The sequence below is a fragment of the Orbilia oligospora genome (assembly GCF_000225545.1).
Source record: "Orbilia oligospora ATCC 24927 unplaced genomic scaffold scaffold00004, whole genome shotgun sequence".
NCBI lineage: Eukaryota > Fungi > Ascomycota > Orbiliomycetes > Orbiliales > Orbiliaceae > Orbilia > Orbilia oligospora.
In genome coordinates, this window is record NW_011645561.1 from 147,794 (window position 1) to 163,405 (window position 15,612).

Below are 15,612 nucleotides of genomic sequence, written 5' to 3' on the forward strand. Positions count from 1 at the left end.
CTGCTAACAAGGGTGAAGCTGGTGGTGGTAAAAGCGGAACGAGAGAAGAAAACACAAGACGAGGCCATCTGATATGATAGGAGGAGTAGAAGTAGGAGTAGGAGATAAAAGTAAAAGAATCAAATAGGAAGACGATGAAGGAAGTCATCAGATCGGGGTGTGTTTTGAAAGGTCTTAACTAGTGTATCATACGCGCGAATCGGCTCACCCCCCCACCCGTGGTAGCTAGTGGTAGCGACCCTGCGCTTATAGCCCTCTCGTAAAGCATCGAATAGCAGCACAGAGGAGTTCGATATATGTGGAGATACGAACGGTTGCAGGTATCCATTGGGAGTCATCACCCATTCTCCGATTGTCCCGAGGGCTGGTGGCGGCGACGAGACCTTGTCTGCCTTCGCCAGTTCCTACCGCCTTTCCATTCCGTCGAGCTCGCCTAAAACTTGACTCCATAGACACCCTTCCCTCCGCAGCAACCGATCCATTCGCCGGCATTCTTTCCAGGCTCACCGCCCATCAGTGCCATCCCATTGCCCAAACTTGGAGCCCAGCTCAAGTTGTTAACTTCGTACTCGCTCTTCCAATGGGCAACCGGGGTTCTCCATGTCGGCTCCTGATTATGACCATGCCTTTCATCTCTTGTTTGGCGGTGTGGGTTGCCGACTGATCCGTCATTCATCATATCCCAGATCAAAATCAATGAATCATCGGTACCGCCAGCAACCATCCCACGGCGGTAAGGACACCAATCTATGCAATTGATATTTCCACCCGCTCCACGTAATTCCACCAAAGCCTGTCCGGGTTGACGGACATCAAGGATCCGGATGATGTTGGATTGGTCCGCGAATGTCGCAAGAAGATGGCCCTCATGAGGCGACGCTTTCGAGAATATAAAATTAGTATCGAGTAAGAGCTATCAGTTAACAAATATAGCTTACCTGCAAGTTTCAACAAAGGAGGCGGACCTTGGAGCGTACTACCGACTCCACCAGTCCCTCCAATAGGATTAACACCACCAGGGCTAGGAGTAACACCTCCATCGGCCTTCACCGTAGGCTCGTAGATAATCGTACTATGGTCCAAACTTCTTAAATCAAACATACGAACGCTGCCATCAGCTCCACAACTTGCAAATACATCCACCGATCCACTCATAAACCGTACATCGAAGACTTCTTTGTCGTGTGCGATCAATTGGGTCTTCGCGGTCAAACTAGGGATATCCCAGATGGTACAAGTTGTATCTATCGAGCTAGTAATTATAAGAGAAGGACTGATCGGATTCCAGTCAAGACTGGTCAACGGAGCTGTGAAATCTGTGCTTTTAGAGTTGGAGAGGAGGGCAAGCTGCGATAACTTTTTGGTAGGGAGGTCGGAACTCGACTGGTTTGATCGTGAAGTAATGGAACTAGTAGGGGTGGAGATAGCTGCTGGTGCAGCATTTGGCAGAGACCACAGCCTTAGGTGGTCGCCAGCTGTTGCGATTAGATCTGTGAGCGGTTTAGACTGTGTTGGAGGTTCCCAAAGAATCCTTGTTATTGGATATGTCAAAGTAGCTTCGGCGAATTTCGTGATCTCAAGGGTCGATTCTCCTCGTGGGTGGTTGTCCGTATTGACGACCTTGTTGGCAGTGTTCAAAATGGATATCTGTACAACCCCAGATTAGCTTGAGCCTCAGGCCCCAGGTCGTACGCGAAAACCAAAAAAAAAAAAAAAAAAAAAAAAAAGAACGAAAGAAAGAAAGAATGAACGAACGAACAAACGAACGAACGAGATAAAGAAAGAAAGAGAAGCACATACGTAGTTGTGTCCATCTTCGCTGTAACTTCCCAAGGCAATCCTTCCTACCCCGCTCTGTCCAGCGTAGCCACTAGCGCCAGGACTTCCATAGATAGGCCATTTACACCAATCGATAGCATAACTAGGCCACTGTGTGTAGTAGTGACTTCCCTTCTGTAACTCCTTAGGCGGAGCCTCTGTTATCGAGCCTTGCCTTGACTGAACATCGAGCCCGAACCCGCCTGAGATACCAAGATCCTGTCCTCCCATACTTCCACTCGGTGCGTATTTCCTGTAGTTTGAAGATTGCGAAGGATCCGGTAGATTGGAAGCAGAAGATGACTGCATATGAGTGATTGGTAAGTACTTGGTATTGGCATCGCCGTAAAGAGCATTGGCATCTGGTTCTCCTGCAGGAGGGTGAGCAGCAGCTAAAGTGTTTGATCTCGACAGATTTGTGCTTGTGGTATGTGATCTAGACACTCCAGCACCACCACCAGCACCGCTGCCACCAGGGTATGCTTGATACCCTTGCTGTTGCTGAGGAGGCGGAGGTTGTTGGGGTTGGTGTATGTGAATCGGCGAAGCATACTCATTATACTGGGGCTGGGGAGGTGCTCTCTGGGAATGTTGCTGGGGTTGTAATGATGGTGGTGGTGGGCCATGGCCTTCGTGTGTCCTGAAGGAATTCTGTCTTTGGAAATCCTGTTGCTGTTGCTGTTGTGGATCGTTGTAAGGCGGTTGACCCTGCATTGCAGAACCTGGATGAGGGCTCGTGGAGGAATAGTTTCCACCACCGTATCCACCGTACCCTCCCGGGTTCAACTGGGGATTCTGGTGATAAGACATTGGAGATTGGGCGCTAGGGGCCCCAGACGGAGGTTTAGGCGGGGAAGTGGGGTGTTGTTGCTGGTAGTGAAGTTGCGCCTGCTGGTGCTGGTGCTGCTGTATCTGGAGCTGTTGTTGCTGTTGTTGCTGTTGTTGCTGCTGAGGGACAATATTTGGGCCTGGAGCGGCCGGATGGTAAGTCGAAGGCTTCCCGATAGACGAAAGCGTCTGAGCAGCCTGAAGAAGAGCTCCAGAAGTATGAAGCTGTTCGGGACCTTGCGAGGAGCTGTCGCGGTCTTGTCTTGAGTGAGAGCGATGGTGACCGAACGGCATCTAGCGAGAGGGAATGAGCTAGGTTTTTCTTTGGGTAGAAGTAGGTGAATCCTCCCAGAGAGACGACGGGAACAAACAGCCCTGGTCGCTGACGGTCTGGCGGTACCTTGCAAGATGGAAGTGAAGTTTTGAAGCCGGACAGAAGTGGCGATGTAAGTTGATGGGGATGGTCGACGATGATTTGGTTGGTTGGTTTGGGGGAGTTCTTCGCAGCAATTGAAGCAGTCCAATCGTCGTGCTGCGTTGTTGGCTGCCGACGTTTTGTCACCGCCGTCAGAGGTTGCACACGTCGACAACACAGTCGCATCCGCATTGCATTCACTCTTCTTTATATTGATCCTCTCGAGACTATCTGTCCCTCGAGACTATCTACAATTTGGGGTTCAATCTCATAAGGAAGAAGAGAGTGAGAGGAGTCTCGTTACAATCATCCATTCATTCATTATACCAAAACGCTAACTAACTAAGTAGCTAATATTAATCCGCATCATTAAACTATGCCATATGATACGGTATCAAACGAGAATTCGAGAAATAAAGTATCGTATCATATTTTAGGAGGAAACATGACCGCCAGTGCCATCATCCCCCGGCGTATTAATATAAAAGAAATTGAAGAACAAAGGAAATGACGAACTCAAAGAGAACGATAAGAGAGAGAGAGAGAGAGAGAGAGAGAGAGAGAGAGAGACAAGGGGGTATTAATTATCTTTCGATTGCATCGTGAGGAAATCAAAAATAAAAGATTGGTATCGTCTTCATAGACTCGTGTTCGCACTCGCACTCGCTTTCGCATGTATCATGAACTAGTCTGCTTAATACTTATATCCGCGACTATAAACCTCTCCAAAAAACGACAGCAAGGACGCAAAACAACAAACATATTAGCTTTCTATCTCTCTTCCCAGAAGATGATATGATATCATAAAGAATATTAAAAAAAAAAAATGAAAAAATGAAAGAAATTCATAAGAGGATATTAAGTAAGAAAAACCGTGCACCAGACCGAAGCCACAATTCCATCTGCACCTCTAGATCTCTCCTTTTCCGAAAAAAAAGAGAAGAAGGAAAAAAGAGGGTTTAGGGATTGTTAAATAAGATATTTAGACACGAGCGTGTCTGTGGTGACGACGGTGAGAGGAGTAAGTGCTGGTGCTACCGCTCCTGCGTCCTCCGGTATAGTCTTTATGGACGTGTCTAGTATCGTACCTGTAGGAGCGGTAGAGGGTCCAGCTCAGCAAGCAAGTGACAAAGAAGAGAACGCATTCGATAATCGATAGAATCTATTTAAATTTCGTCCAAATTAGCATCAGGTTCCAGTATATTATATCATTGATATATTATATCAAATCAGTGTATATCAGGAGGAGAACCTACCCAGCTAGCCTTGAACATAGCGCAAGGCCTATTAACTGAAGCGCTCCAGCTGTCTCCAGCAGAATAATTATTATCTCCAACCCTAAGTCCTAGAGGTGCGCTGAAACTCGAACAATCCGCATCCGAAATGCCTCTGTTCAGATAAATACCTGCAATCCAAGCCCCAACAAAGCCAATATCGACAACGGCGATGAAAGGACCGGACATGCTACGGTATCTATGGAATTGGAAGAGTGTCACCAAGGCCCAAGCACAGGCGAGAATTGAGACGATGAAGAGCGTAAGAAGACCATCTGGCGGTGTTTCATTGTTATCGACGTATGGATCGATGAACCATCCTAGCATACCAATAATTGGTATGGCGATGATGACTTCGAGGATTCGAACCCCGGTGAAGAGTGCTGAGGAGAGCATTTTGAAGTGTTGATATGTATGGTACGTATATGTATTTGTATATATACACTTCCAGCGAATGTGGGTAGGTGGGGATGTAGATACTAGATAGTCCCTTTTTTGATTCTTTGAGCCGAAAGCCGATATCGATAGTGCAGGATAGCGAGAGGAAGTGCAATTAGAATGTTGGTGATATTGGAGAGAGGCTTGTGTCTTTATATATACTTTGAATCAAAGCCCGGGCATCCTTGATATCCTCGCATTGTACACTAGGAAGTACATATGCATCCATATCAGCGCCTTCCTGCAAGAATGCACTATACAAATCTCCTTCGCACAGTACAAGCTCTCTGCATTAGTGCCAGAACAATTAACAAGAGCTTAGAGAGAGCCAGGCCTCAAACATGGCTGAGCGATAAAAAAAAACCAGCCATCTCTAAACCACCAGCCAGTCAAAGGTGTCGCGTAAACATGACGCTGTTGCGCAGGTCGAATCGCAGCTGCATGACATAGCACATTCGAAAACATCCACCATCCGACTAGACCTCTCAAGCCCAAGCATTGATTTCTGTGACGTAAGCAGCCAATATAAACCCTTTCGAAGGATAGTTAAAGCTTAGCTGACATAAGGACAAGAACCGACAAGAGAAAAACAACATTGCAAAAAGAAAGAAAGAAAAAGCTAGAAAAAGAAAATTTTGGGTCTTATGACACGTTAGTACATAGTTGGTCCTTTGAAGAGTTTCCCACTTGTCTTTCGTGTAATAATTAAGTAAGTATGTGTGTATGCGAATCCATGAAATGTGCTTTGCTACTTACATAACCTGCTTCGCTCTGCTCGCAAACTTGCATTTGCATTTGCACTATACTTGCAGGTCCCAGGGGGTTACGTCAAATGGGAATAGGGTCCGAAGCGCTTGGTACTCCGTGTGTGAGTGAAGCAATCCTAGGAAACCAAGACAAGTACTTAGAGTTACCAGGAACTTTCCTTCATGCAGGGCAAATGGAGCCAATGAATTAGTGAAGTCCAAAGTCTCGATATGACCACCAACAGGGGTAAAATGCACAGCGCAAAAACCATTAAGGCCCGACGTCATACCAAAACATCCCTGCCAAAATATACCACGCAACGCATTTCCCCCCCAGAAAAGCAGGATTTCCCTTCTTCCTCCCTCAAGACCACACTCGTATTCTAGCGAAAGAAAATGCAAATTTCTTGAATATCCACTATTCTATACAAATGCACTTGAGTTTTCGATTTTGATACCCTTCCCCCCAAATTTAACCGTTTTTTCCTGAAGGATAATCATTAAAAAAACCGTTGGTATGTAATACACCACGCCAAGGATGTTCACCACGGATGCGCCGATCAGATCAGACCTCCACGCTATGTCCACGATATAATGCATCGATGCCATATGGCCATGATACCTGCCCGACGTCACACTAACCTTGGCAGGAAATCCCCCCCTGATCCATATACCTTTTATAATATAATATAGATATGTTCGGATCGAGATTCTTCCTGTAAATCTACCAATCCAGCTAGTTTGTATACTTGATCTACCACGGCTAACGCTGCAGCGCTGGATATGTATACATGTATCGCCATGCCAAAGAAACCGCCCTGAAGAGATTTATGCAACCGCTTTAACTTCTAAATTGGTGTAAAAGGTTCCGAATTTCCCAGAAGCAAGGTTCATGCCTGAGTATTTCGACGACATCGATTTTAATATATTTTAAATCACAAAATACAACAGCTGTTTAGGCTTGAAGTGTGACTACAACACGAAACTCGAAATCCTACATGGAGGATTACAAGACGGTCTTAGAATTACTTATTTATATACCTTGGTACCTATGTATCACATAAGCTTCAAATTCCAAACTATTCGGACAAAGAATTAAGTTCAGTATCTCGTTATTCACAATCCATAATATTAATTTCATAACATCATATATACTCGAAATAATAAACTTCTAAGGATCGAGACACACATAATATAGCCAGATCTACCAAAGAGAGGTAAATTTAGATACTCTCCTTGGCACCCGCCTTATTCGCCGTCTTCCCAGCGTTCAACTTCCGCCTCAACTGTGCCTTCTGAGTTGCAGGAACCTTCTTCAACTGCTGTTTCACAATCTTAATCATAGCAGGTGGGGCATCCTCTCCTCCCAATGCCATCTTGACAGCATCATCATCAGCATCTCTCTTTACGACCCTCTTCACAACCCTTTTTTCAGCAGCTGCATCTTCAGCAGGAGTATCCTTGCCATCGGTTCTGTCTTCGTCGTCATCATCATCCGCCTTATCAGCAGCAGCCTTATCTTCATTAACATCATTTGTATTCGCAACTGCGGCTTCAGATTCAACATTCTCAGCTGAGTCTCCAGCTTCGTCAACTTCTTCTAGGCCGGCGGCGGCGACGACCTCTTTTGCTTCTTTGTCTGTGAATTTAACTTTATCTGCTTCAGTGGTGTTTCCAATGTTTTGAATGTTGTCTGGGACTGGAGGTGGAGGTGGAGGTGGAGGTGGAGCTTGCGGTTCTGGTGGTATGAGCTGGAATGGAAGACATCCTCCAAATGGACCGTTCCTATATAATAACACTCAAGGGTTAGCAAACATACTTCACAACCGCGCGCGGAGCAAAACATAGAATATCAAGGGAAATAAACTTACAAGGCGTAATTCTCACAGCGTAGCATGCAAATGCTCCTCTTCCCCTCGTACGGCCCATTACACTTGATATTCTTCGGAATAGTAACCGTAAACGGGAACAATTGCATCGTACCGGCAGCTTTAAACGGTTTATCCTTCGCCGAACCCGGTACCTGATCTTTAACCGGTGGATAGAACCACCCAGGATTCCAATTACTCGATTGACCCGTAGAGCTAATCTTACACCTCAATGGTCCCGCACCATCCGCATTAACCTAATAATGCATGATTCTAATCCATCCGCCAGGACTAACCTTAAAAATCTGATTAGTCTTAGCCATAGTCTTCGTAATCGCCGCCCAATCGAACATCTTCTTCACCGGAATCTAGTAGAAAATCACTTTCCGTTGGTTGGTTGGCCGATAATTTGGCATATGCATCGATCATCTTCTTGTCTTTATGGGTATACCACCAAGTATTTTGGTCTAAATGGTAGCTCCGCATCCGTTGGCCCAGTAGACGCGGGGTTCTTCTACCATTTACTTTTTGCGGTGGGTGGGACGATAGTGTTTTTTTTAGGACGGGGATGTCCTGTTGGAAGGGGATTTGACCCGTTCCCTTGCGGTTTTCGAGTTTATATTGTTTACCGATTACGTAGCCGCGGATGGTAGGGTCGGTGTCACCGATTGCATTGTTCCAGACGGTGTGGCCACTGATTTCTGGTACCAAAGCTACTATGGCAAGGGCGGCGGCGTATTTGATGTGCATTTTTATAGAATGATTGTGGTGATAATAATGTATCAAGAGTGCCGTAGAGGCCGGTTTGGATATATCAAAAGAAAATGAAAGACTAGGTTTGAAGCTGAAAAAGATGAAGGAAAGACTCACTGCTGGAAGCCATGTCGATGGTATGAAGGAGAAAGCAAGTGAAAATATATATCTTCCTGGGGGTCTATTTATATCTCGACATGATACCGCAATTTCTCATCGAAAGGTATGTAAGGATATTACATTGCATTGAGTATTCCTAACTGTTCCCACAGCTAGTAAATCTAGTTAACAAGGCATTCGAATTCAAAAGAAAAAAACATTCACTACGTATACAAATCAATTAAGCACAAGTTTCTCCAGTCGAAAGACCAATTGCATCGAACTACTGAAGTCTAAGATCAAGTCAATTTCATACTTCACTACAGCATAGTAGAATAATTCATTGATGTCGCGTCCGGATAGATATATCTCCAAAAAAATAGCCAAAGCTTCTGCCAAGTTAATCTGTTCCAGTTGTTTAACGTTTACAGGCAGCAGCTAGTCTGGAAGTCGCCCCGTCCTCATCTTAAACTGCAAGGGTCAAAATTTAAAGGCTCTTCTCCATCGGATAACCAAGTAGATAACAAGTCAATAGTCTGGAGGACGCTCACCTCTGCCTTGGACAAGTCAAACCAGTAGGCGGCTATACGACTCCGCATAAGATTCCCCTTTTAACTGTTGTAGTCTTCCTGAGTTTTCTACGCTTGGCGAGCAAAGCTTGCCTAGAGTTGCTTGATGTTCGGATGTCGATTTATCGTACAAGCCACATTTCCAAGCGTCGAGGACTAGGTTACCATACTAGTAACGTTCTGCACAATTGAAACTAAACTCGGACGTCGAACTACCAAAATTTAAAAGCCGAGTTAACCGTCGGTCCAACATCGAGTTGTTCATAAAACTTGTATCGGCGGTGACCGCTTCAAGTAATCAAAGCTCAAAACTCAAAACTCAAAACTCAAAACTCAAACCGGCCAAACAGCGAAACTGGCATAGAACTAAGCTACCTTTTTGTAGGAAAACTGTCCCTTTGACACAATCGCTACCGATTCGAAGCTGTCTCCACTATCAAAAATACATGCCCCTGTTGCTAGTATACGTATATGCCAGTTACCCGGTCATGAAAGAAACCCCTCAGAAGAGTTATCTACTTTAATCTCAATAATATTTTAACAATCGGGTTGGGTACTACTAAAACTTCCATGTCGGCCCACTACGTAGGTATCCCGATATGTCAGGCTTCTGCACAAGGTACATGCATGCATGCACATACACACGTTTATGTTGATATCCTCCTCGGCTTCAGCATCTCTATTAGAATGTTGAAAGGCACATCGGCACGTATTAATTAACAACTAGATGTTTCATTTCTAACAGTATATACGTATGTATCTATAGGAATTAAAGCAATTACCGCTTTAAGTCTACTAACTCGAGTGATCGCGATACATATGTATTTCACCCCGCAGTGAATATCGAAGCCATCATTATATATATTAAAATAATTAGTACTTACTTGACCCAGTATATATATAAGTATCTAGATCTAACTTATCACGGTGTATAAAGACCAAAGGATACCAAATAATCATACATTCTATTCATTCCCAAGCTACCGAATGTTAAGCTAAGTTAACAAAATTAGCAAAAGACCCTCCCAATAGATACAATTGCAACAGAAGCCCACCAATGGAACCTTCATTACAACCAAGAAAACATAAGAGGAAAACGAAAGATATTAGTTAGAGATAATAACAATTAGATGAGAAGTTGCCTGCACTCGATGCACGCCTTTTTTTTTCAGGTCTATAGCCAAACGAAAGAGTTATAAGCAAAAAAACCATAGAAAAGGGCACCACCTCTATGCCAGAAACTCCAAACGCCGGGACTTCCATATTAAAACTTGAAGGGGAGATTAAAAACGGAAGAAAGAGAAGAAGAAAAAAGACGGGAGAAAAAAGAAAGCCAGCCGCCCGTATGCAATATAAATATAAGCAGTTATGCATGGTCGTGAATCGTAAACAAAGGAACATAGGTAGTAGTTATTACTACCTGTACAAACCCTCAAACCCTCACTTTCAACACAACCATATCCGAATGACTCAACTTCTTCCCCTTACCCTTCCCCTGCTTCACGACAGGTACGTCGGGATACTCAACCTTGACGACTCTCACTCCTCTTGTCAAAAACCTATTAATATCCCCTCCTTTCCCTTCAACGAGTACTTTAACATCATCCAGTCCGCTCTCCTCCTTCAACATTCCATAAGCCTTGACTCTTTCTTTAGCGTCCTGATCATCCGCGTAATGCACACTCTCTAATATCGGTCCCATACCGAGATCTCCTCCTAAAATGACAGCCGAAGCTCTGAACGAGTTTTGTGCGATAAACTGTCCGAGTTGGACGGATTGGTGATGGCGGGCAGCGTGTTCTCCACGACTGTTGCCGGCCTGCATGTGTGTATTGTAGATATCTATCGTCTTTGGTGGGAACTGCTCCTCTTCGTCATCGTCATCGTTGTCGCTATCATCGTCGGTTTGGGATTCAGTATCGCTATACGAATCTTCGGTATCGTCGTACTCGGGATTCCCAGTCAACATCGGTCTAGCAGTAACAGACTCCCGTTGTTGCCGTTGGACATCCGATCGTTCGGGTTTATACCGTCTACTTAAATCGATCCTGACGCCTATACCACCTTTCCCGGCGAATAGATCCCACCTTCGACGCTTTCCAAACCTGGTTCTTCGAACTTCAAGAATGGCATAGCGTGATAGGACTACCAGTCCCGAATCGAATATTGGCCAGAACCAGCATCGTCGGGGTAAAGTTGCTACGTAAGGGTGGGTAGATCGTAGGGCATCAATAATTAAGGATTTGTGGGTGAAGGCCTCGTTCAGGAGGATTATATCGTGGGAGACAATGTGGGAAGGTATTTGGGAGGCTCGGTTGTAGGTGTTGTTGTCTGAAAGGGGCCCTGGGAGGAGCCAGGTGTTCCACAGGAGCTATCATTCAGTTACAGCCAGTTAGATATTCATACTCATATTTCAATGATGTAACCGAAACCCATACATACATACCACCCAATATCGGCTGGTAATAAAGATGAGATGAGATGAGATGAGCTTACTTACAATCGAGATTTCCCGCCTTTGAGCAGCGCCAGAAGCAGGGGCTTGGGTGTTACGCGTGCGGTGCTGCATAGCTTCGGTTGGGTGCACAACGGAACTTTAACAACCAAGAACGTCGAGTTCGAGCAGTGACGAGACGATATGATATGATATATCCAACGGATTTGCATTTAAAAGTTAATTGGATTAAGAAGCAAGACAAGATGAGATGGGCTTCTTATATCATATCATATCTCTGTACTTGCTCATGACTGTGCAGGGAGATCCGGAGAGGAAGAGAGAAGAAAGAGAGAGAGCTCAGACATACTTCATGTATGTATGGACATACAGTATGCACTGGTCTCGCACATTGTCTCGCAATTGGACATGGACAATGACAGGGAATGCCAATGCTAACTAGTTCAATGCATTGTAAGGGAGGGATCGAAAGGCAAAGCAAAGCAAAGCAAGTATTGACGGGTGACCGGCCGACCACCCGCGAATTTCAAAAGGGAAAATTTTGTATCAATGCATTCTGGTGTTCCAGGTGCGCCGCTCTCTTATACTCACGGCCGATGTCGAGGTTATCGGAAGTACTGGCTACAATTGAGCTAGAATGGACATCAGACTTGGTGAGCATGAGACCCGGCCGGCGTGTGGATGTGGAAGTCGTGACATTTGTTCATTGGCTGAAGCTCGGGCTGGCGAAGCTAAGGCTCCAGCACATCCCTGCACTTTTGCTGTATGAGTTGGCTGACTTCTCTCGATTATACCCAAGGCCCGCCATATTATAGTTTATAATATTGTGGGGATTCGATGTGGTGCGACGTGGACCTGCAGTGCATATATTGATCATGATCGTAATTGGAGTCATATGTTAGTTATCATATCAGCCGTTAACGTGAGAGCTGGGAAGGATGATGAAGCATGGAGACCGTTTGAATGTATGCATGCATGCATGCACGGGATCGCAAGAGCCGATGAATGAATGATATTGATATTGAATAATAAGAAAACCAAACGCTCGCTGAAGGAACCAACCACAAGAAACTTCTTATCCAATGCATGTTATATTAGTCGATGTGAATCTTAAACGGAATCATATCAGTGGTGGCTTCTCTCCACTATCCCGTCGCTCCAAGAACGCTCCGTGAATATCGTCCTCCTCACCACCTCTAGCCATATCAGACTTCTGCACCTTCTTCACACCCTCTCCGACAACGGTACTCCTCCCGCTCCCCCCACTTCCCCTCCCGTTCCCAGTTCCTCCTGCTGCTGCTGCTCCACTCGTAGTCGTGGTCGGTGTAGTCGTATTGTCATCCCGTAGATTTAGACTCGCAAAGGCAGCATACTCCAGTTCATCCTCTTCCTCACTCATAGCCCTAATCCTCCTCACCCTTGGGCTAGCTCTAGCTCTCAACTCAGGACTGCTATCCCCTCCATTCTCAGCTCCAAAAAGAGCCGCTGGATCGTCTATCTCGCTTTCACTCTCAGAGTTCCAGTGATTGTTATGGTGATTTTCCGCTGAGATATCGGTATTGGCCTGTCCATCGAATCCATTGGCTCCTCCTCCAATTCCCAATCCATTCAAACTCTCATTCAAGGCATCATCGCTAGGACTCATTAGCCCATTACTAGGACTGCCCATCTTTCCCTTTCCCTTCCCTTTTACTCTTGAAACCGTCTCGGTTGTCGTACTCGTGTCAACCAGCCCGCCAACCAGAGGCATCAACGTCGCCCTCGCTTCCTTATAACTCTCCATCTCCGCGCCCAACACGCAAACAAGTAATGTCCATCCCTTCTGTTCTGCAAGTGTCAGACGACTATTTAGCTGTGAGATGACATTATCAATCCCCGCAACAAGCTTTGCAGCCGTAACTTCTGGTATCTTTGGTTGAACTTCCATATTGGCTGCCGTTGCCCCTGTATTCGTGGTTGTACCACCACTACCACTAGCGGCTTTAAATGTTTCTGTAGAGCTCGACATACTTCCATTTCCACCATGCACCAGCCCGGCTCTATTCCTGTTTCTATTTGCAAAGGCCGAGACCGGTGTATTCCTCCCGCTGGCACTGCTCGTACTCGAAGAGCCTGGTCTTCCGTCCTCAAGTTTCCCAAACACTGAAGTTCGAATCTGCGGAGATCTAGAGCGGTTCAGCTTCCTCCTCTCAGCTTCTATTATCTCAGCTTGTCGTTTAGCTTCCTTTTGGGCCTCTCTTTGAGCTTCTATAAGCTCCCTCGCCATCATATCCTCAAAATCAGCGATAAGGCCCACAGTCTCCTGCCATATGAGTACGCCATCCTTTAACGCATCAAGCTCACGACTTGTTTCTTGCTTTTTCTCATTTAAAACCCCCTTCTCATCCTGCCAGTATTCAACAGCTTGCTCCGGAGTAAATGGTAATGTGGCTTTCGTGTCAGGTGTAGGCAAAAGCGCATTAGGCGACTTTAAAAACTCTGTCATATCCTTCGACATCTTCTGTATCGAACTCGTATACGACGATAGCCTTGATGAAAGCGTAGATTGTAAATCAGAGATTTTGGCCAGCATACTCGATTGCTCTGCCTTTAGTCGCTTCAGCTCTGCCTCGTGAACCCGTATTTGTTCCTGTTTACCTCAGAGCCGTAAATAAGTGAAACTCCGTCAAGTCAGTTTGTATCGAGATCTTCAAATACTCACTTCAACACCTTCCAACCTCTCCCTGACTATCTCCATCTCCTTCCCTTCACTCCCTGCCTCAACTTTCTCGACTTCTTTCTCCAATCTCCCCCTCTTTCTCATCCATTTCTCAGCTATTCCTACTAGTTCATCGCGAGCAAAGACTTCTCCACCGTACCAATCCTCCTCGACAGCCTTAACATCCGCCAACCCAACCATGGCATCCAAAATACCCCTTCTAACTTCTTGAATTCTCATCTTCTTCTTCCCATTTCCCGCCCTGGTACCCTTAGCGCCACCAGGGCCAGTATTTTCTCCCACTATCCCTAACGCCACCTCCTGTGCCGACACCAACTTCTTTAACTCTTCCTCAAAAACCCCAGCATCCCTCTTAACCCTTCTCAAAATCGCTTCTCTCCCTCTGCCGCCAGCATCGACAGCCCCTTCCGACTTTCCAGAGATGTACCGCGGATTAACACTTTGCCCATTCATAATCCCATTCCCAAATACCGTAGACATGCCCCCGTAAACACTTTCTACTCCTCCAGCATTTCCTCCAAACACACTCCCACTAGCTGTAGGTTGCGTATACGCCGAATAGTAACTCGAATCAATAGGTGCATATACACCCCTCTTCCCAGCTCTTCCACTCCCAGATACTGGTGAACCAACTGATCCTCCACCAGGAGATACTAGCATAGTAGTCGCCGCAAGTGGGTTCAAAGTCTCGTACATACTCATCCCCATTCCTATAGTGGATAACTCCACATCTGAAGGGTTATAATTAAAATAAGGATTCCCCGCGGTTCCCGCCGAATGGTGAAAACTCGGTACTCCGTATTGCATACTTGTTGTTGCTGGTGTAATAGATGATGCTGATGATGCTTGTTGTTGACGACGACCGGGATTTGACGATGGGTATCGTTGTTTAAAAACGCTATTCGCCGTTTTTGCCGTAGATCGTTGTGCCACCCGTGAACCATCTAATGGTTCATCCGTTACCAGCAACTCTTCTAGTGCCTCCGGTTCAACCTGTTGTAGGTAGTGTTTCCCAGGCGCGTTATCGAATGTAGAACTCGGAGACGATGATAGTGTCGAATGGTTACGGATTAAAGGCGGTGGTACCGGTTGTGGAGATGCAGGCGACATCATCTAAGCAACTCTAGCTGGAAAGGCTTCTCCTTAAGCCCTTCCCCCCTAGACTGTAATCGTTTTCGGATGGGTATGTCTGGTGGATGGAGGAGGTTAGATGTCACACGACGTGGGGGAGAGTGGTTGCGCATGCCCTTGCTGTGTTAGCTAGGGACTTGGGTAGGCAGTTAGCTGGGCCAACTCGGAGCGAACATTTGGTGTTGCGTGTCGTCCCTTCAAGCTGACCTCGTCATAAGAGCAGCGCATCCTCTGCTAGCGCCGGCTGTATTAGCTATTATTACTCAGAATCCAACTACAGGACTCGTATTACTTAGGCATCCCCCGTCGGATTTAAAGTATTAGGTTTAGAGAATATTATCAAGTCAAGGAGGCGATTAAAATGCAGAAGCCAAATATTATTATTCTAATACGGCCTATACACATGCTCCGTTACACTGGAGTTGTCCATAATGATGCTTCTTCCATACGCATAAGGTCCTTTCTAAGTTCAAAAGCTAAATAAAGAAAAACTTATAAT

At 45.7% G+C, this 15,612-nt stretch overlaps 5 protein-coding genes across 5 annotated transcripts; all 5 read right to left on the minus strand.

The window, feature by feature from the left end:
• Window positions 1-433: 433 nt before the first annotated feature.
• On the minus strand, window positions 434-2,940 carry AOL_s00004g42 (uncharacterized protein; the record flags this gene model as incomplete). Its single annotated transcript, XM_011118692.1, has 3 exons — window positions 434-879; window positions 939-1,647; window positions 1,801-2,940. The coding sequence occupies 3 exons, from the start codon at window positions 2,938-2,940 to the stop codon at window positions 434-436; spliced, it is 2,295 nt and encodes a 764-aa protein (XP_011116994.1).
• Window positions 2,941-4,043: 1,103 nt separating this feature from the next.
• Window positions 4,044-4,731, minus strand: AOL_s00004g43 (uncharacterized protein; the record flags this gene model as incomplete). The annotated part of the gene is made up of 2 exons (XM_011118693.1): window positions 4,044-4,223; window positions 4,318-4,731. The coding sequence occupies 2 exons, from the start codon at window positions 4,729-4,731 to the stop codon at window positions 4,044-4,046; spliced, it is 594 nt and encodes a 197-aa protein (XP_011116995.1).
• Window positions 4,732-6,742: 2,011 nt separating this feature from the next.
• Window positions 6,743-8,137, minus strand: AOL_s00004g44 (uncharacterized protein; the record flags this gene model as incomplete). Its single annotated transcript, XM_011118694.1, has 3 exons — window positions 6,743-7,304; window positions 7,391-7,644; window positions 7,739-8,137. The coding sequence occupies 3 exons, from the start codon at window positions 8,135-8,137 to the stop codon at window positions 6,743-6,745; spliced, it is 1,215 nt and encodes a 404-aa protein (XP_011116996.1).
• Window positions 8,138-10,240: 2,103 nt separating this feature from the next.
• Window positions 10,241-11,377, minus strand: AOL_s00004g45 (uncharacterized protein; the record flags this gene model as incomplete). The annotated part of the gene is made up of 2 exons (XM_011118695.1): window positions 10,241-11,179; window positions 11,309-11,377. The coding sequence occupies 2 exons, from the start codon at window positions 11,375-11,377 to the stop codon at window positions 10,241-10,243; spliced, it is 1,008 nt and encodes a 335-aa protein (XP_011116997.1).
• Window positions 11,378-12,383: 1,006 nt separating this feature from the next.
• Window positions 12,384-15,095, minus strand: AOL_s00004g46 (uncharacterized protein; the record flags this gene model as incomplete). The annotated part of the gene is made up of 2 exons (XM_011118696.1): window positions 12,384-13,892; window positions 13,965-15,095. The coding sequence occupies 2 exons, from the start codon at window positions 15,093-15,095 to the stop codon at window positions 12,384-12,386; spliced, it is 2,640 nt and encodes an 879-aa protein (XP_011116998.1).
• Between the last annotated feature and the right edge of the window lie 517 nt (window positions 15,096-15,612).